This window comes from Xenopus tropicalis, chromosome 7, assembly GCF_000004195.4.
Source record: "Xenopus tropicalis strain Nigerian chromosome 7, UCB_Xtro_10.0, whole genome shotgun sequence".
Lineage (NCBI taxonomy): Eukaryota > Metazoa > Chordata > Amphibia > Anura > Pipidae > Xenopus > Xenopus tropicalis.
This window is the reverse complement of record NC_030683.2, coordinates 93,162,090-93,178,342: the sequence shown is the minus strand read 5'-3', so window position 1 is coordinate 93,178,342 and position 16,253 is coordinate 93,162,090. Positions and strand designations below refer to the sequence as shown.

Below are 16,253 nucleotides of genomic sequence, written 5' to 3'. Positions count from 1 at the left end.
CTGGTGTCAAGGAAGGCAGGTCCTTTCTGCTCCCCTCCCCCAGGGTAGTTACACCACTAAGCATAGAAAATATTATTTTTACAATTATATAGAATTTATGGGGTAAATGGTACCAGACCCAAATGGTCAACTGATTCTCCTAAACCAGGGAGACACAGGGTCCCAAATGTCTCCTCATCTTGCACTCATTTCTGGAAGACAAACATGGAAGACCTCACCACTTGCCTACATTAGATACCAACAGAACAATTTAGAGGCTTTCACTGTTCTGCAATGTAGTTTACTTTCATAGCTTCAGAAAGTAAATGTACCCCATCTGCTTTGAACATGTTTGCAATTGGCTTGAAATTTATTTGCAGAATGTGTTTATTTTCCTCTGAACAACTGTAAGACTAGCAATGCAGTAGTGATTTTTCTATGCAAAAGGCTTCTACAATCAAAAAGTTTGTCTGTATAGGCTTCTGCCATTACTTGCTAACAGGGTGGGGCTGTGAAGGGAAGGTCCGTTTCCCCAGCCCAGCGCTATTCCCTGGGATTGCCAGTAGTTCCCTTTTATTGAGAGATCGGCTCATGTTGGCAGAAAGAGACATTTTTCCACATGGATGTTTGAAAGGGTTTAGATGAGAAGAACTGGACTGAACAGTGAAACAGACACACTCACAGCTGGAGGGCGTTCCTCCTCTAAGAGCTCTATCCCTACACATTTACTCTTCTTCATTCTCAATGTCATGTAGCTCATAGTACTGCATAGAGAGGGGGATCAAGTAGATAAACCATATATATATTTTTGTCATAGGACAGTGAGAGTTATTGGTACATTCCTCCCAAGTAGAAGATTTCCCATGAATAAGATGTGCTTGAAATAACCAAATCTTCCTGTGAATTCACTGTAGAAGCGTCAGCAGACAGCCGACCCCACCCGTTGTGTAGAAGTTTCATAAGCAAAACCCTAAGCACTAAGTACAAGATGGGCCTGTGTGCTGATCTGCGGCCGGGACACTGCATTCCTCCTCTCTTATATGGAACATTTTAAAGCGGGCGCTTTCAGCTTTTCCCTTTTATGTCGGCTCTGTCAGAGCATTTTATTGTGATGCATCACTGGCAACAGTTTCCAGAGCAGGCTGGGAATTTATTTGCGTAGCACCAAACTGTCCCAGCTATAAAATCTCTATCTCAATTCCAATTTCCAAGGGGCATCATCATTTCATTACTGTCATAGGGATCTGTTCATCATAATGATTTCTTAATGCCATTGCAAACTAGGGATGTACTGAATCCACTATTTTGGGATTCGGCTTAACGCAGAATCATTTGTGAAAGATTCAGCGGATACCGAACTGAATCTGAATCCTAATTTGCAGATGCAAACAAAGATACAGGAGGCGCGAGTGCAAGAAATTTTCATCCTGCTTGTTTATGTGGTGAAAAGTCACATGATTTTAAGGATTCGGATTTAGTTCGGCCAGGACCATAGATTTGGCTGAATCTGAATCCTGCTGAAAAAGGCTGAATCTTGGCTGAATCCCGAACTGAACCCTGGATTCGTTGCATCCCTTTTCCAATCACATTATAACTCAAATAGCGATGGGATGGGAAACGGCATCTACTTCTTATACAAAAGTCCGCAGATATGGGGCAGGGGAGCTGGGTTGATGATTTTGCTCCTGGCCTGACCTAGTTCTGTCACTGCTTAAGATTAACTATTATGGGCTTATTTAGCAATTTTTAAGTTTGTGAATTGGGGAGTTTTTTCTAACTTGAATAAACTTGCTTTTTAAAAAAACTCAAATGTTTGCTTATTTATTAATATGGAAAACTCGCTCGTAAAAAAATAAAACTTGAATTTGCGAGTTTACTGTACAAGATCAAAAATCTCAAATTAAAAAATATGGCTTGATTTTGCCTAGGATGCCAAAGCATTACATTCGAGTTCTCAGTTTTTATAAATTTTATAATAAATATCGCACATTCGAGTAATTAAACCATAATTCGAATTTTGGGAGTTATAGCACAAAAAAAACTCAAGTTTTAAAAAAATGTAATTGGAACATTGATAAATAACCCCCTTATTTGCAATTTTTCAACTGTCTTTTATAGTTTTTGAATTATTTACCCTATTGTTTTGACTCTTCAGCAGCCAAAAGCTATTGCTCTGCAAGGCTACATATTATACTTTTTGCTTTTTATTCCTTATCTTTCTATTCAGGCCCTCTCCTATTCAAATCCCAGCCTTTCATTTACACCACTGCCTGGTTGCTAGAGTAATTTGTACCCCCAACCAGAGAGCTACTAAACAAAAAGCTAAATAAGTAAAAAACTACAAATAATAAATGAAGACCAATTGCAATTGTCTCAGAATAGCACTCACGACATAATACTATAGTTACATTAAAGGTAAAATCATATATCATATAAATCATATATGTCAAACACAAGGCCCGGGGTCCAAATCCGGCCCACCTGGCTGTTTTATGTGGCCCTTGGTGAGTGTGTCTGACCATCCAGCCTGATCAATTTCCATTTTCCTCACATAGTAACTAAGACTAAGGGGTATATTTATGATGCTGTGTAAAAAGTGGAGTGAAGCATTACCAGTAATGTTGCCCTAGGCATCCAATCAGTAATCAGATTTCAACAGTAGCAAAGCATCTATTGGTTGCTATGAGCAACATCACCGGTAATGTCTTACTCCACTTTTTACACATTGTTATAAATATACCCCTTAGTATCTTACTAAGTATATTAATAAAATATTTGGCCCACGACTTAGCCTGTGTTTTAGATTTCGGCCCTTATGTGATTGAGTTTGACACCCCTGCCTTAAATGGATTAGTCTCTGCCATTTATAGCTTAACAACTTTTACTTTTTGTTTTTCATCTAGAAACCTACAATTCTGGGATTTTACTTTCAGAGCCAGATCATTTCTATACAAGCAGGTATGTCTGTGTTCATTGGCTAATGGCTCTCCTAATCTAATCACTGTGAAATAGTTACCAGTGTTCGTACACTGCAGAAATAGATTTGCCGATAAAGACCTATTCCTGTCTGCTTGCCATTCCTGAAAGGAACAAGCTGTGTATGGTATAGTTGATTATACAGTTTCACTACATGAAATATTGTATATGCATTGTTCATAACCGTTCCACAGCCAGTGCTCAAGTACAGCTTTATGCCATTGCAGCATTAGGTTACCTGTCGTTCTCTCACTGCCCTCTAGTGGTGGGTCCTCTACATGCTGCTTCTTTTAGTAGAGCTTCTAAATAAAATACAAATTGAAAGCATGTTGTGTTAGTTATAGTATGTAGAAGATATCATACAATACAATATAAGAGCATTTTTGGTCAAATGTGCCAGGTAGCTGAATAGCCCTATGAGGTGACTTGGCTCAGACACTAGCGTTTAATTTAGGGAATCCTTTTTGCATGTACTTTTCACATCCTAAATTATCCAACCATAGAGGCAGCCATCTTCAGTAGAGTCTGTGAGTAAAAATGATCAATGTCATGACCATGGTGTGTGTATATTCATGAAATTCAATCTTTGATTCATACAGGGAGCTATTGAGTATGAATCAGTAAGTACATTATGGATTTAACCAGGATGTTATTTGTCCTGGTGAGCTGACCAGTAGGCAGTTAGTGATCATGGAATTTTGAATTTTAGGTGAGGAGAATGACTGGTGCGCTAGTCGCTGTCGGGCAAGGCCGGCTCACACCACTACAAATAAAGGAGTTTCTGGAGAATCAGGACCCAAATTGTACCCTAGGAAACTTTGTTGCTCCACCTCATGGACTTTTCCTCAATAATGTAGAATATGATGAAACTGGTAAGTGTTGGAAATCTTGGGTGCTAATTCCATCCTGTCCCCCTCCCCCCAGCTCACATTGGGAGGCTGATTTATGTCAAGATCATGAGTATTATATGAGGGCAGCACTTTAAAGCACAAGAAAATCCACTTATATGTGATACATCCCTTGCCCTGAAACTAAAATCCCCAGTTTTGAGTCATTTGTCCATACTTAAAATAGCAGAATACAATGTGGTCCTGACTGTGCATCTGTGCATTGGAGCCATTGCTGCCAGAAAGCTCAGCAAAGGACTTCATTTCAACATGGCAGCTACCAATCCCACTCAGCTCTTCTTTAACAGGCAAATATTAGGGATTGTGGGCGGTGCACAGGGGATTTATCATGCAAACATGGGGGTGGTTTGCAAAATGCCAGTTAGGATTAACTTGAGGTAAAACCCTTATTCCCTGCCACACATTGTGCTGTGCATCTAAGATAATGGACTTATTAAATGCATTCCTTTCTTGTTTATTTAAAATGTATACACAAGCAGGAACTGCCATATTACTGCGTTTTTTTTTTTTTTTTTGCACAATTCATTTCTGATGATAGCTTCCGGGCCCCTTAGATGATATTATTGTATATGATATAATGATTAAATGCTGCAGAGGAAAGAGAATATAGATATATGTAGACTGTCTGTGTGCCAGCCCTTGCCCATGCCAGACAATGAGGGCTCTTCAGCTGGCAGACAAAAGAACAGAAAGCTGCCTATGGTTTCCTCGGGACTGGCACAAATTCAAAGTACATTTTTATTTTCTACTTATTAGAGAGTGAGGAAAAGACAAGGGAAGGAGCTGCCTCCCAAACACAAAGGCAACACTGTTTGTAGGGTTGGCCACTTCTGTTTGTTCTCTCTGTTTTGCTGTTTAGGCTCAGCAGTGACTACAGACACAGGATGAAATCAGCATTAGTAAACAGTGCCACCTCCAGCATGGATCCCTCTCTTAAATAGCCAAGGCCCTCACATGGGCTGCTTAGAACTAGCAACACCCACCTACCTTTCAGGGCTCTGGCAGTGGGGCTGTAGCTATTCCATGGGAACCACAGACTATCTATAGCAGGCACAATTCTCTAGACCTGTGATTCTTAACCTGTGGGTCGGGACCCGTTTGGGGTTCGAACAAACCTTTCACAGGGGTCACCTAAGACCGTCGGGGAACTGTACTAAACAGGAATACTGTGGAATACAGGAATACTGTGAAACCTCTGCTCTAGACTAAAAAGGAATACAGGTATAGGATCCCTTATCTGGAAATCCGTTATCCAGAAAGTTCAGAATTACGGAAAGGCCATCTCCCATAGACTCCATTATAAGAAAATAATTCTAATTTTAAAAATGATTTCCTTTTTCTCTGTAATAATAAAACAGAACCTTGTACTTGATCCCAACTAAGATATAATTAATCCTTATTGGAGGCAAAACAATCTTGTTGGGTTTAAATGATTTTTTAGTAGACTTAAGGTATGGAGATCCAAATTACAGAAAGATCCCTTATCTGGAAAGCCACAGGTCCCAAGCATTCTGGATAACAGGTCCTATACCTTGACTGTGAAACTGTTCCAGTGTAGGTTCCCCCTTACTCTAAGTAGAATTCTGCAGGGAAAGTTTAGTCAATAGTGCCCCATTATGGGAATACTAAATGTGCTTATATTGTACATTAATTACTTTTTTCCTAATTTTTATGCTTTTTTTGAAATTTCATTTAAAAATTTTCAACTTCTGAACTTTTTTTTTTTTTTTTTTTTTATACCCTCCTCTCAATTTAAGAACTGAACAACTTCTCAGCTGAGGAGACGCAGTAATATTCTACCTGAACCAAGCCAAGTTCCCTGGCCAGTCGGTGCTCCACTCATAAACGTTTCTTTGCTGCTCTTGTCTGTTGGGATTTTTTAACTGTAAAATAAATAAATGCTTATATATATTTTTAAATGTGGATTGCTCTTTGTATTTTTGCCACATACCAAGGCACAAGGTGATTATGAATGGTTGGTGAGTTCTGCTTTTGAATCTGTAACCTTGTGCAGTGATGGGATGTTGTGGATCACACAGTATATTTAATATAATGCATAGGTGCTGCTTTACGGCAGTTTTTCATGCCATGGGCCAATATAAACCATTACCTTTGCTGGGGGGATAATTATACAGCAATGATGCTTTACATGATGTATATGGAGCATACTGGGAGCTATAAAAATTTCCTGGATAGTTACCTCGAGCCTACAGGCCTCCAGTTTGACAGCCATGATCAAAGTGATAGTTGCCATTCCCCCTAGAAATATAATCCTTACAGCAGCACCGATCCATTAAAACAATACACACTGTACTTTGTTCACATTTTTTGCACCCCCATAAAAATGCAGTGACATCAGCCTTAACCAGTCGATTTATTAATGTGTATTCACATCTCTGTTTACGACTGCCGAAAAAACGTATTATGTGACTCTGACCTAATGTTACAATATTTCTCTCTGATTGGCAAGATGGGGGAATGCTGGAAAGGTGAATGGCTCCAGTGCAGAAAAGAGGTTTTCCAGCTCAATTATCCCCCCATTCATTTGCATTGTGTTTATTTTACCCCTGTGCATGTTCATTTTTTTAGCAATTAATGAATTAAATTCTACTAAGCAAAAATGATGAGAGAAATTTTTCGTCAGCTTTCATCGAGAAAAAACATCCTTAGATTCCAAGGTGCTGCAAAATTACCACAGTCTCTAGCGGCCAATATATTTGCACAGATAATAGATGTTATTTAGGTGTTTGTTTCTACTCCACTACATGGATATAACGACTGGGGGATGCCCCATATTAGTCGCTGGTGTATGCTGGAAGTAGTTTGCATTGGTGGTGGTAGAAACGATCACCTAAATAACATCTATTATCTGTGCAAATATATTGGCCGCTAGAGACTGTGGTAATTTTACGTAATATACAGCAGCACAAATAAGTAAAACTGAACTTTATCGTTATGCACAAACCTCACCTGAATTATAAAAGAAGTTAACTCTGCAAGTTAAGAACGCTGGTTCTCTGATTAACCCCACCAAGTTGAATACCATGGAAACCTGCATAAATCATATAACACCGCTCTCCTTAAGGAGCAACAATCAATACAAGGGATTTTTGGTTGTTGTTTTTGACTTTTGATTTTTGAATTGAAAAGTGACTCTTTCATTTCATTTTATTTTTATATTTTGTTGGGACCATTGTTTTGATTTTTAATTAATTTTTTTACCTCCTGCCATACAGTACACTTATGGTATTAATGTGATTATATGTGGTTGTGAATGATGGTAGACTGGCCAGCCAATTTTTAAATTGATTTTAATGTGATGGTATATCAATACTAAATAAATTTTGTATAATTTTAGTAAATCTGCCACTAGGGGGCAGATTTACTAATCCACGAACGGACCGAAAGCGTCCGAACGCGTTTTTTCGTAATGATCGGTATTTTTGCGACTTTTTCGTATGTCCCGCGATTTTTTTGTTGCATTACAACTTTTTCGTATATTTTCCGCGACTTTTTCATCGCCGTTGCGAAAAAATCGGATTGGTTTTTCCGCCGTTTACAATTGCTCAATAGGAAAAAATTGCGCAAAATACGAAAAAAAACGCGACGGCGACGAAAAAGTCACAAAATTTTCGTTTCCAGTCCAATTTTTTCCCATTCGGATTCGTGGATTAGTAAATGTGCCCCTAAGTGTATCAAAATGTTAGGCACCCCCAGCTTCCCTGAAACCCCCGGCTGGTGCTCCTGTTAGGAGAAAGCTGCACTGGCCGGGGTGTATGCGAGCGTTCCTCTTCCTCCTTCAGCCTTCGCATATGTGCAGCAGAGTGAAATGATGAACTTAAAAAAAAAAAAAAAAAAAAAAGCTGACTTTTTCGCTCAACTGCGCATATTGCTGCTAAAGGAGAAGGAAGGAATAGGATTATATAATTACAGTACAACTCTACAGCAGCATTTGAGAGACTGATTTGCCTGATTCCTATTGAATGAACTTCCAGTGCAGATACCCATAAAGCTTTTTTATTAAAAAAAAAAAAAAATTGTTTTGCCACCGACAAGGATTACAATAAAACTTCAATTTTGTATCCCATGATTTTAGGTTTACACTGTTTTTGGACGCCCCACCAATATATAATGCATAATATATTTCCCTGATTTTACATCATATGTTTCTGGTCCCTACTGTAATTGTATCTTAGGATCAAGTATAAACTGCTGTTTTATTATTAAAGAGAAAAAGGAAATCAATTTTCAGAAGTAGAATTATGGACTCTATGGGAGATGGCCTTTATGTAGTTCGGAGTTTTCTGGATAACAGGTCTGATAACTGTAGTTGTATCAGGCTAATGCAATAAATGTCTCAGAGTTTGCACCAGGTCTAACAGTCCATAGCAAGCAATTATTATTATCCTTTATTTATATATGTATAACATATTCTGCAGCACTACACAGAGATTTTTCATCATTCACATCAGTTCCTGCCCCAGTGGAGCTTACAATCTACAGTCCCTATCATATTTAGAGTGTGGAAGCCAATCAGATTTTTGCTTTAATAAAGGTGACTGCTACCTACTAATTGATTGCTATTGGTAACTAGACCTGCTCCAAGTGTTGGTGCATTATCCCTTATATGCCAGACCAATCAATAACCGCTACTGTAATGCAGGACCCAGTTCATCTGTAGCTCTATTGGCAGCAAAATGGCAAGTACAAAACAGCAAGTAAAATGGGCAAACTCTCCCTGGGTGCCACTACCTTTAGAGAGCCCAATACCTTAGCCAGTATGCCATTCTTTATAACTATTAACCAATATGGAGGTGGATCAAATGCAAAAGAAATGTGGATTAAAACAGAGAATATGTTCATTGTAGGCAGAGGAAGAGGATAGAGACCTACAGTATGGCCGATCCTCCAGACATCGAGGGGCCTCCAAAAAGAATGCGAATCGAGGAGGAGGAGAGTGAGAGTCCTGCGCATTCTGACAGGTAGAGGATGCACCAATCAGTATTGCTTTTGTACTGCAGGACCCAAGTCTGGTTTCCACAGAACCAACTTCTGCCATCCTCTATATTATTAGTACCTTTACGGGCTGTGCTGTTTCCTTAATCAGAGTTACAGCTCAGTTCCTTACCCAGCCAGCCATTCTTTATAATTACCTTGTAAAAGAAAACACTTGAAATGTAGAATATTTTTCTTTGTAGGCAAGAAAAGAGACCATACAGTGAGGCCATGTCTCCTTCAATTGCCAGACCTTGGAAGAGAATGCGCAGGGGGGAGGCCAGTGATGATTTAGATTTGTCTGAATCTGAAAATCCACAGGGTTCAGCCCAAACAAATACACACCCTTAATCATGTGACAGTGAGGCTCAGAAAAACCCAGTGTTACAATGATTTGCTTGATATGCAATTTAACTGTGGAATTTGGGAACCTGCAAATGATGATTGGGTGCAGCTCTGCAGCGAATGGGAAGAGGAGCAGAGTATTCACAAGCTCATTTATTTTATTCATTATTGAAAATAAAGCAGTCAAAGCAGCCCTGGAAATGGACTTGTGCATGAAGACAACGGACAAGGTAATTTCTTTAACACAAAAGCTTGGGGTGGGCAGCAAAATAGGATCTGTAACATCCCTACATTAACAAGTGCCTACTTATGTGCTACCGTTTATTTTAGTTTTTGCTTTCTATTGTATTCAAAAAGATCACATTAATAGAAGTAGTAAGAGAACAAGGCAAGTATGGGGCGCACAGTAATATAATGGCTCCCCGGTGCCAGGGGAAATCCCCAGCATTCTGAATGGCGCACAACTCTTTGGGCTCTGTGCTACGGGCAAATTGCATCGAGGGAAGAGGCAAAGTACAAAAAGAAAAAAGACAAATTCGTTTTCTGCTCTCAACAATTTATTCATACATTTTTGCTAAAATCTTCTGAGCTTTGAAGAGGGATCCAGCCATGTAACTACTAAATCAGGTCCTGCTGATAACCCAGAATGAATGCAGTTATACATGAAACAGGCCAGACATAAATAAGCTGAACAGGGGACAAATGGGCAAATACCCTGACCATTCTGTACTCCTGTCTTTCCTTTAAACCCATAAATAATCTATAGTGAAATTCCAGGAATTACATTATTTATGTTTGTGTCAGATAGGAACCTGTATAGTGTGGGGATCAGGCAACAAAGAACTGATAGCACTACAGCCTGACATTAGGGAATGAGCAGGGGGGTACTGTTTGTTCTTTTAATTATATCTCAACTTCTAATGCCTTTAGGTTACTCGCCAACGAAATGGAGGAGGATGTACCATTCCCTCAAATAATATACAGATTTGTCAACGGGAAAGAATGGTGCACAAAATGGAAGTATCTGAGGGAGAGGCAAATGGAGCTGTGAGCCAGGATGAATTTCAAAGTTTGGGTGAGCAGAACATCATGTGGAGAGGTGCATATTGCTATGTATACAATATACAGCTCTTTGGCCTAGTAGTTAAAGGGAACCTATTGGTGTCAAACGGTTTCCCCCCACATTTGTGCTTTTATGTTTAGGTCTTTTAATAAACAACTATGCATTTGTGGTTTTAGTGAAAAAGGAGTTTGTGGTTTTGAAAAACTCTAAAACCACTAAAATCTGAATGTTGATAAATGGACCTCCCTATATATATAAAACTGGGCAACAATATAGAACATGAGTTTACTTAAGATAGATTGGGCGTCAATGGCATGTTTATACAGAATAGGCTACACAAAATCTAAGTGATAAAGTTATATTTTCATCAGTATGTGGAATGGAATCAGAGTAAAACTATTTTTTTTTCGTTTTCCTTCAGGTAATGCAAGATAATCCCACTCACTGGGCTTGGAGGCGCGAGAGACACGAAGGCCATGGACTCGCCATCAGAAATCATGCCAGAAAGAGGCAATTCTTCTATTTCAAAGGCCTCAGTTTATTCCCACAAGGTTGCTCTGTTTGCAAAGAGGAAGCCATAAGATCTGAGGAGGTCCAGCCAGCCAAGGTAGTGATTGGCAGATATGTTCTGACAGAAAATATACACTTTTATGGGCTAGAGACAACTGCATGTGGGAGACTGGTGCCGAGTCACAGTGGCAATAGGATAAGCTACATGTGGCACAAAGTACACAAGGGCCATGTACAGTCCTTTGGCAGTTGCTACCTATGGGAGATAAGCAGAGATTGCTTCTATATAAATAAACTATTGGTGTAATAACCATGGCTTTTCTGCACTTTGCCCAACACACATGGCAGTGGTAACTAAACCTCTGTGCATAACAGAACCATGACACTCCCAGCAACTCCCAGTCCATAATGGCACTGTTTCGCTGAAAACACCAGCATACAGTAGGTTGGTCAGTATATGTCTGACTGCTGAACACCAATCTGTCTAATGAAGGGGGGGGGGGGGGGGGGGGGAGATAGGCATCAGTGCTGAATTTGTGACTTGTTTGACCAGTGGAGGATAGTGGACTAAAATAATTTTCTTACACTTTTAGGTGCCATTCAAGTGAAGAATGAAGATGACCTGGATATAGATTTATACATATAAAATATAGTATTTGTTTTTTAAATATTGATAAATTTACATACATTATAGTTCTACATCTACATATTTACATTAATATACTTTTTACATTTACCTACTGATATTTTATTATATATATATATATATATATATATATATATATATATATATATATATATATATATATTAGTATAGCATTTATAGATTTAAAAATTTAAAATATAGTATATGGTTTTTAAATATTGATATAGTTACATACATTATAGTTCTACATTACATATTTACATTAATATACTTTTTACTCATTTACTTTTTAAATACCTGTATTTATAGAGTGTAACATTTACCTACTGATATTTTATTATATATATAAACATATAGTATATTTATTATTTATACATTTTAAATAAAATGTTATGATTTCTATACATTACAGTTTTACATTTATACATATTGATGTTTATTGATCCAGGGAGTTCTCCGATCGCCTATTTTGGGGTCAGGAAGGAATTATTTTTCCCTCAGTAAGACTAATTGGCCCCTGTTTTGCTGAGGGTTTTTTGTTTGCCTTCCTCTGGATCAATTTATCTGGTACAGCAAAGGCTGATCCTAACAATTATTATAGAATAAAGTGTTTTTATTAAATATAAATATGTGTGTGCCTCTTAATTGATGGGTTTGGGCAGACAGGCCTAATACACTACAAAGTTCTGCTTCCTTCTTAATGAACTGATCAAACCAAAGGATGGCCGAATATTAGTGCAAATTGGCCACATGTGGAGATGGACACAACTGACGTGTATAAATCACTGTACTAACGTCTGTGTGCATGTGACATGGGTAAGGGCTTTTTCCCCAAACGCAAACCAAAGACCTAAATCCATGTCCCTGCAACAAAAAATATATTTTCCCTGTGTTATCAAATTCCCCAGGTTTGTAAACCGAATCTCCTCCAGGGGCAACTCACAAAACACTGGTATTTCAAGCAGTTTCAGACAAGGAACACTTATACACTTTATTTTACCTGTTATTACATCACAATAATATCTCTCCTAGATCTCATCCCTGTCACTCTGAAATGGGAAAATAAAATTTTTCTAAGTAAATGAGACCAATGTCTACCTTAACCATCATGTCTGTGGTCATATACAGGATTTTCAGCAACAAAAGGTGACCTTGTTCACCTTTTGTTGCATTCACCCGGGGAAGAGCCAGTGGCAAACTCCAGCACACTGCCCTATGCAATAATGTCATTGGTCACAGCCATTGAATTTTTAGACATTGTTTCAGGTTGGCAGTTAACTTCCCATCATCAGGAAAAATGCACAAAACTAGAAAGGTTACGGATAAAAATTATAACCCCTACAAAAAAGCGACCAACAAACTTCCCCTCTAAAAAATCAATGTACTGAGCTTGTGGCTGTCCGGACAAATTTACAGATATTTGGGGTTCTGTAGCCAAAGATACCAGACACGATAATTGAACCTCCACACTGGGGCACAGATGTACAATCACTGTAAATTGTTGCAGCTATATGAATACAAGGAAATAAATAATAATAAAATATATTATATAATCAGTATACTTACAAGGAGTTAGGTATACATATCACTGACAGCACAGGCTCATGTATACTACAGAGCTGATCTGTAACTTTAATGTGAATATACACAGCACCTAGAAAGACAAGGCAGATGACACTTGTTTGTGATATACACAATGATGTTGCTGTAGAAAGGTCAGTGATAGCTCAGATAATGCGGATAGTAAGGGAAATAAATACCATGTTGAGTAGGTGCAAAGCTGTGTGTTTATATGTGCTGCACAAGGGACAAACATGTTCTGCCAATATATAACACTAAGCAGGATCTCTTAGCAACTTGGAACAAAGAAGGATGGTCAGGCCTAGACTGGCAATGTGTGAATTCTGGCAAATGCCAGAAGGGCTGGTGTAAAATGCCACAGCCTGAAAGTCACTACTGAAAGGGCTAGTGGGGGCGCTGTTTGGGCCTCTCTGTAGTTAAAATGCCAGGGCCTATTTTGAATCCTAGTCAAGGCTGCCCTATAGGCCACTTAACCAGACATGGGGCTAACTAGAAATGATGAAAAGCCTTAAGTTAGCATATTACAAATACTCTACAGGTCATAAAGAATTACAGTGAGGGCTCTGACTATAGTAACTATTGCCCCAAGAAAGGGTGATCATCTACAGTAGAAATGAAGCACTAAACTGTTTTTGCATTGCAGCCATATCTAATAAACTCATATAGTCATTTGTAGCCAGAAAAGGGAAACTGATGTAGGTTACTTCTGAACAATGGAAGTGTAGGCGTTTGCTATAGTGAGCGAGGAACAGAGCATGCATACATGCAGTGTTTCCTGTGGCTGATGACTAGTACCTTTTGCAGAGTGCCAGAGACCAATTCGGTTTGACTGCAGCTTGCTACTCATTCTCTCACTGAGCTTTTATTATTCCTTGAGCTGTCTGAAGAGAGAGCACTTGATGGCTACAGGAACATCCAAGAGGCAACTTTAGCAGCGTACAGTCATTGGGCACTCCTGCCCTTCTCCCAGCACTTATGTCTGGAATAATTAATTCCACCAACTCCAGTGAACAATGTGAACTGCAAGCAGAATTTCAGTTTGGGTTCTTTACAGTTACCTACAGCCTAGTGTTCATTCTGGGCTTGCCAGGGAATGCTATAGCACTCTATTACTTAAGCCAACGGAAACAGCGCGCCAGGAGCACAAATGTCTATTTTTTGAACCTGTCTGTTGTGGATACTGTGTTTATATGCCTCCTGCCCTTTCGCATTTACTACCACAATACTGGAAACAACTGGGTGTTTGGAGATATTGCTTGTCGAATTACAGGTGGTCTCTTCTATGGCAACATCTATCTGAGCATTGGATTTTTTACTTGCATAAGCTTGGACAGGTACCTTGCTGTCGTGCACCCACTCACATACAGGCGACTGAGGTTCAGTCACTACCCCTTGGTACTGACAATCCTTATCTGGATGATATGTGGAGCCATTGTCTTGCCATTAATCTTTGGGGGACCACTTAACAACATCTTGGAAGCAAACCGTACATCTTGCTTTGAGGAATTCTCCCCAAGGAGCTGGCATAATCGACTTGTTCCTTACAATGTGTGTGCTTTGATCTTCGGCTTTCTAGTCCCTTTTACTGTTATAGCAATTGTTTTTCCACTCATGGCTCGGAAGATAGGTAAAATCAGAAAAAGCATCCACCGGACCGTGGCCTTAAGGATTATTGGGTTTATCCTTACTGTTTCTCTCATTTGCTTTTTGCCATATAACATCACCCATCTTTTTCACTTCCTCATGAGACTGCAGTTTATACAGAAATGCTCTTCAAGTATTATCATCTACAAACTGCGTCGGATCACTTTGGCTCTAATCAGTCTGAACAGCTGCCTCAACCCACTTCTGTACTTCATACCTTCATTAAGTCGTTCATTAAAACTCCCAAGGTCAAGTCGAACTAAGAAGGTGTACATGGTCAGCAGAAAAGAAACATTTAAACCCAATGTTCTGTCTATCTCTCAGCCACTTTCTGTGTTGCCCTGCCAACGAGAAAATGCCAGCATCACTCTGGTAGCAAAGGCAGAATGGTCAGCACTGTAACATGTACAAATAATAACAATGCTTTATTATTCATTTATGTGAGAATAGTATGTGGATAGTTAAAGTACCACAGGATATAACTATCAGGCAAACCAATTGGCTCCTTAAGCATTTAAGCAATAACAGCTGGCCTGTGTTGCAGCCATTTCCTTATTCAGGCAAAAGATGAGCAAAAACAATGCAATGTGCAATTCATTACTTGTCTGCTTGATTTTCTTTTTTACTTAGTACAATAAACCAGTACTGATTAATTGCTTGTATGTATTTAGCTACCTAAATATAAAAAATGCTCACAAGTGTTTATGTAAAAGTTTCCAAATCTTTACCCAAGTTCAGCTGTTTAACACTTTATATAACCCTGTTTGCTACTTTACTAAGGTTCTCTTAGTAGCCAGTTTAACTTCACACAAGCCCATTTGAGAACCTTTCTGCAGGCTAAAGGTGGCCATGCACTTTAAGTTCCACCAAATGAGCGGATCTTCTTCTAATATGTCCACCTAAGGTGGGGGATATCGGGCTAATTTCACGGTTTGCCTCTAGGGCCGAAAGATCGAATTACAATGCCGGAAATAGGATCCATTGGAGCAAGGACCACATAAATGAGTTGATGTGGTCCTTTATATGACAGGAAAAATTAAACCTGCCGGATTGATCCAATCCTGTAATTTGCTAATTGGATCCCTAATCTAATAAGAACCAAATGTTAGAAGGGTGCCCTAATGTTTTAGAAATCAGTTGGTTGTGTGCAGGAATACGGTTATGTCACCGAGTAATCCACCATAATGTCACTACAACAACAACAAACATTTGTAAATCGCTTTTCTCCCGTAGGACCCAAAGCGCACTACTAATGTTTTGGCTAGGCTTAAGCACTATATTGTACACCGGGTGGTTTCCTCACCAACAAAAGTCAGGGGTAGTAACAGTTTAACGAAAAAGTCCTGGCTGACACACATGGAGCAGTGACAAACAACCTTGGTGCCAAAATGCATCTTGCACCCTAGCCCTAGTGTTATAAGCCCTCAGACTCTTGTGATGCAATCTATATGCAGTTTTGCAGCCATTCTTCTGTGCTCGTCTATTGCTTATGGTGAAGAAGACAGACAATCTTTACATACACCACCAAAAGTCAATGTCAATATGTAAAAACTTAATGCAGGCTTCACAAGCGGTTTTGGTACTTAATAACTACTTTTGTGGACGA

At 39.1% G+C, this 16,253-nt stretch overlaps 3 protein-coding genes across 4 annotated transcripts in view; all 3 read left to right on the top strand.

Annotated features, from left to right (window-relative positions):
* The window catches only part of pusl1 (pseudouridine synthase like 1), a 47,824-nt gene extending 42,045 nt beyond the window's left edge, over window positions 1–5,779 (top strand). The window contains exons 6-8 of the mRNA XM_012967139.3: window positions 2,883–2,937; window positions 3,665–3,827; window positions 5,621–5,779. Coding sequence (XP_012822593.2) covers window positions 2,883–2,937; window positions 3,665–3,827; window positions 5,621–5,655 — 253 coding nt within the window. The 3' untranslated portion in view covers window positions 5,656–5,779. The remainder of the gene's footprint in view (window positions 1–2,882; window positions 2,938–3,664; window positions 3,828–5,620) is intronic.
* A 2,514-nt stretch (window positions 5,780–8,293) lies between these two features.
* On the top strand, window positions 8,294–11,508 carry LOC116412094 (speedy protein 1-B-like). 2 transcript variants are annotated; one of them, XR_004223548.1, is made up of 3 exons: window positions 8,294–8,845; window positions 9,062–10,873; window positions 11,370–11,508. XR_004223548.1 is itself a non-coding variant. In XM_031905603.1 (3 exons), exons 1-3 carry the CDS (start codon window positions 10,261–10,263, stop codon window positions 11,382–11,384), a joined length of 243 nt encoding a protein of 80 aa, XP_031761463.1. In that variant the 5' UTR covers window positions 10,064–10,260; the 3' UTR covers window positions 11,385–11,508. The 2 variants fall into 2 exon arrangements, 1 of the variants encoding a protein (XP_031761463.1); XM_031905603.1 differs by lacking the exon at window positions 8,294–8,845 and having other exon boundaries at window positions 10,064–10,302; window positions 10,688–10,873.
* Window positions 11,509–13,824: 2,316 nt separating this feature from the next.
* On the top strand, window positions 13,825–15,291 carry LOC100497020 (lysophosphatidic acid receptor 6-like). Its single transcript, XM_031905602.1, has one exon. The coding sequence runs from the start codon at window positions 13,979–13,981 to the stop codon at window positions 15,047–15,049; it is 1,071 nt and encodes a 356-aa protein (XP_031761462.1). The 5' UTR covers window positions 13,825–13,978; the 3' UTR covers window positions 15,050–15,291.
* Window positions 15,292–16,253: the final 962 nt, after the last annotated feature.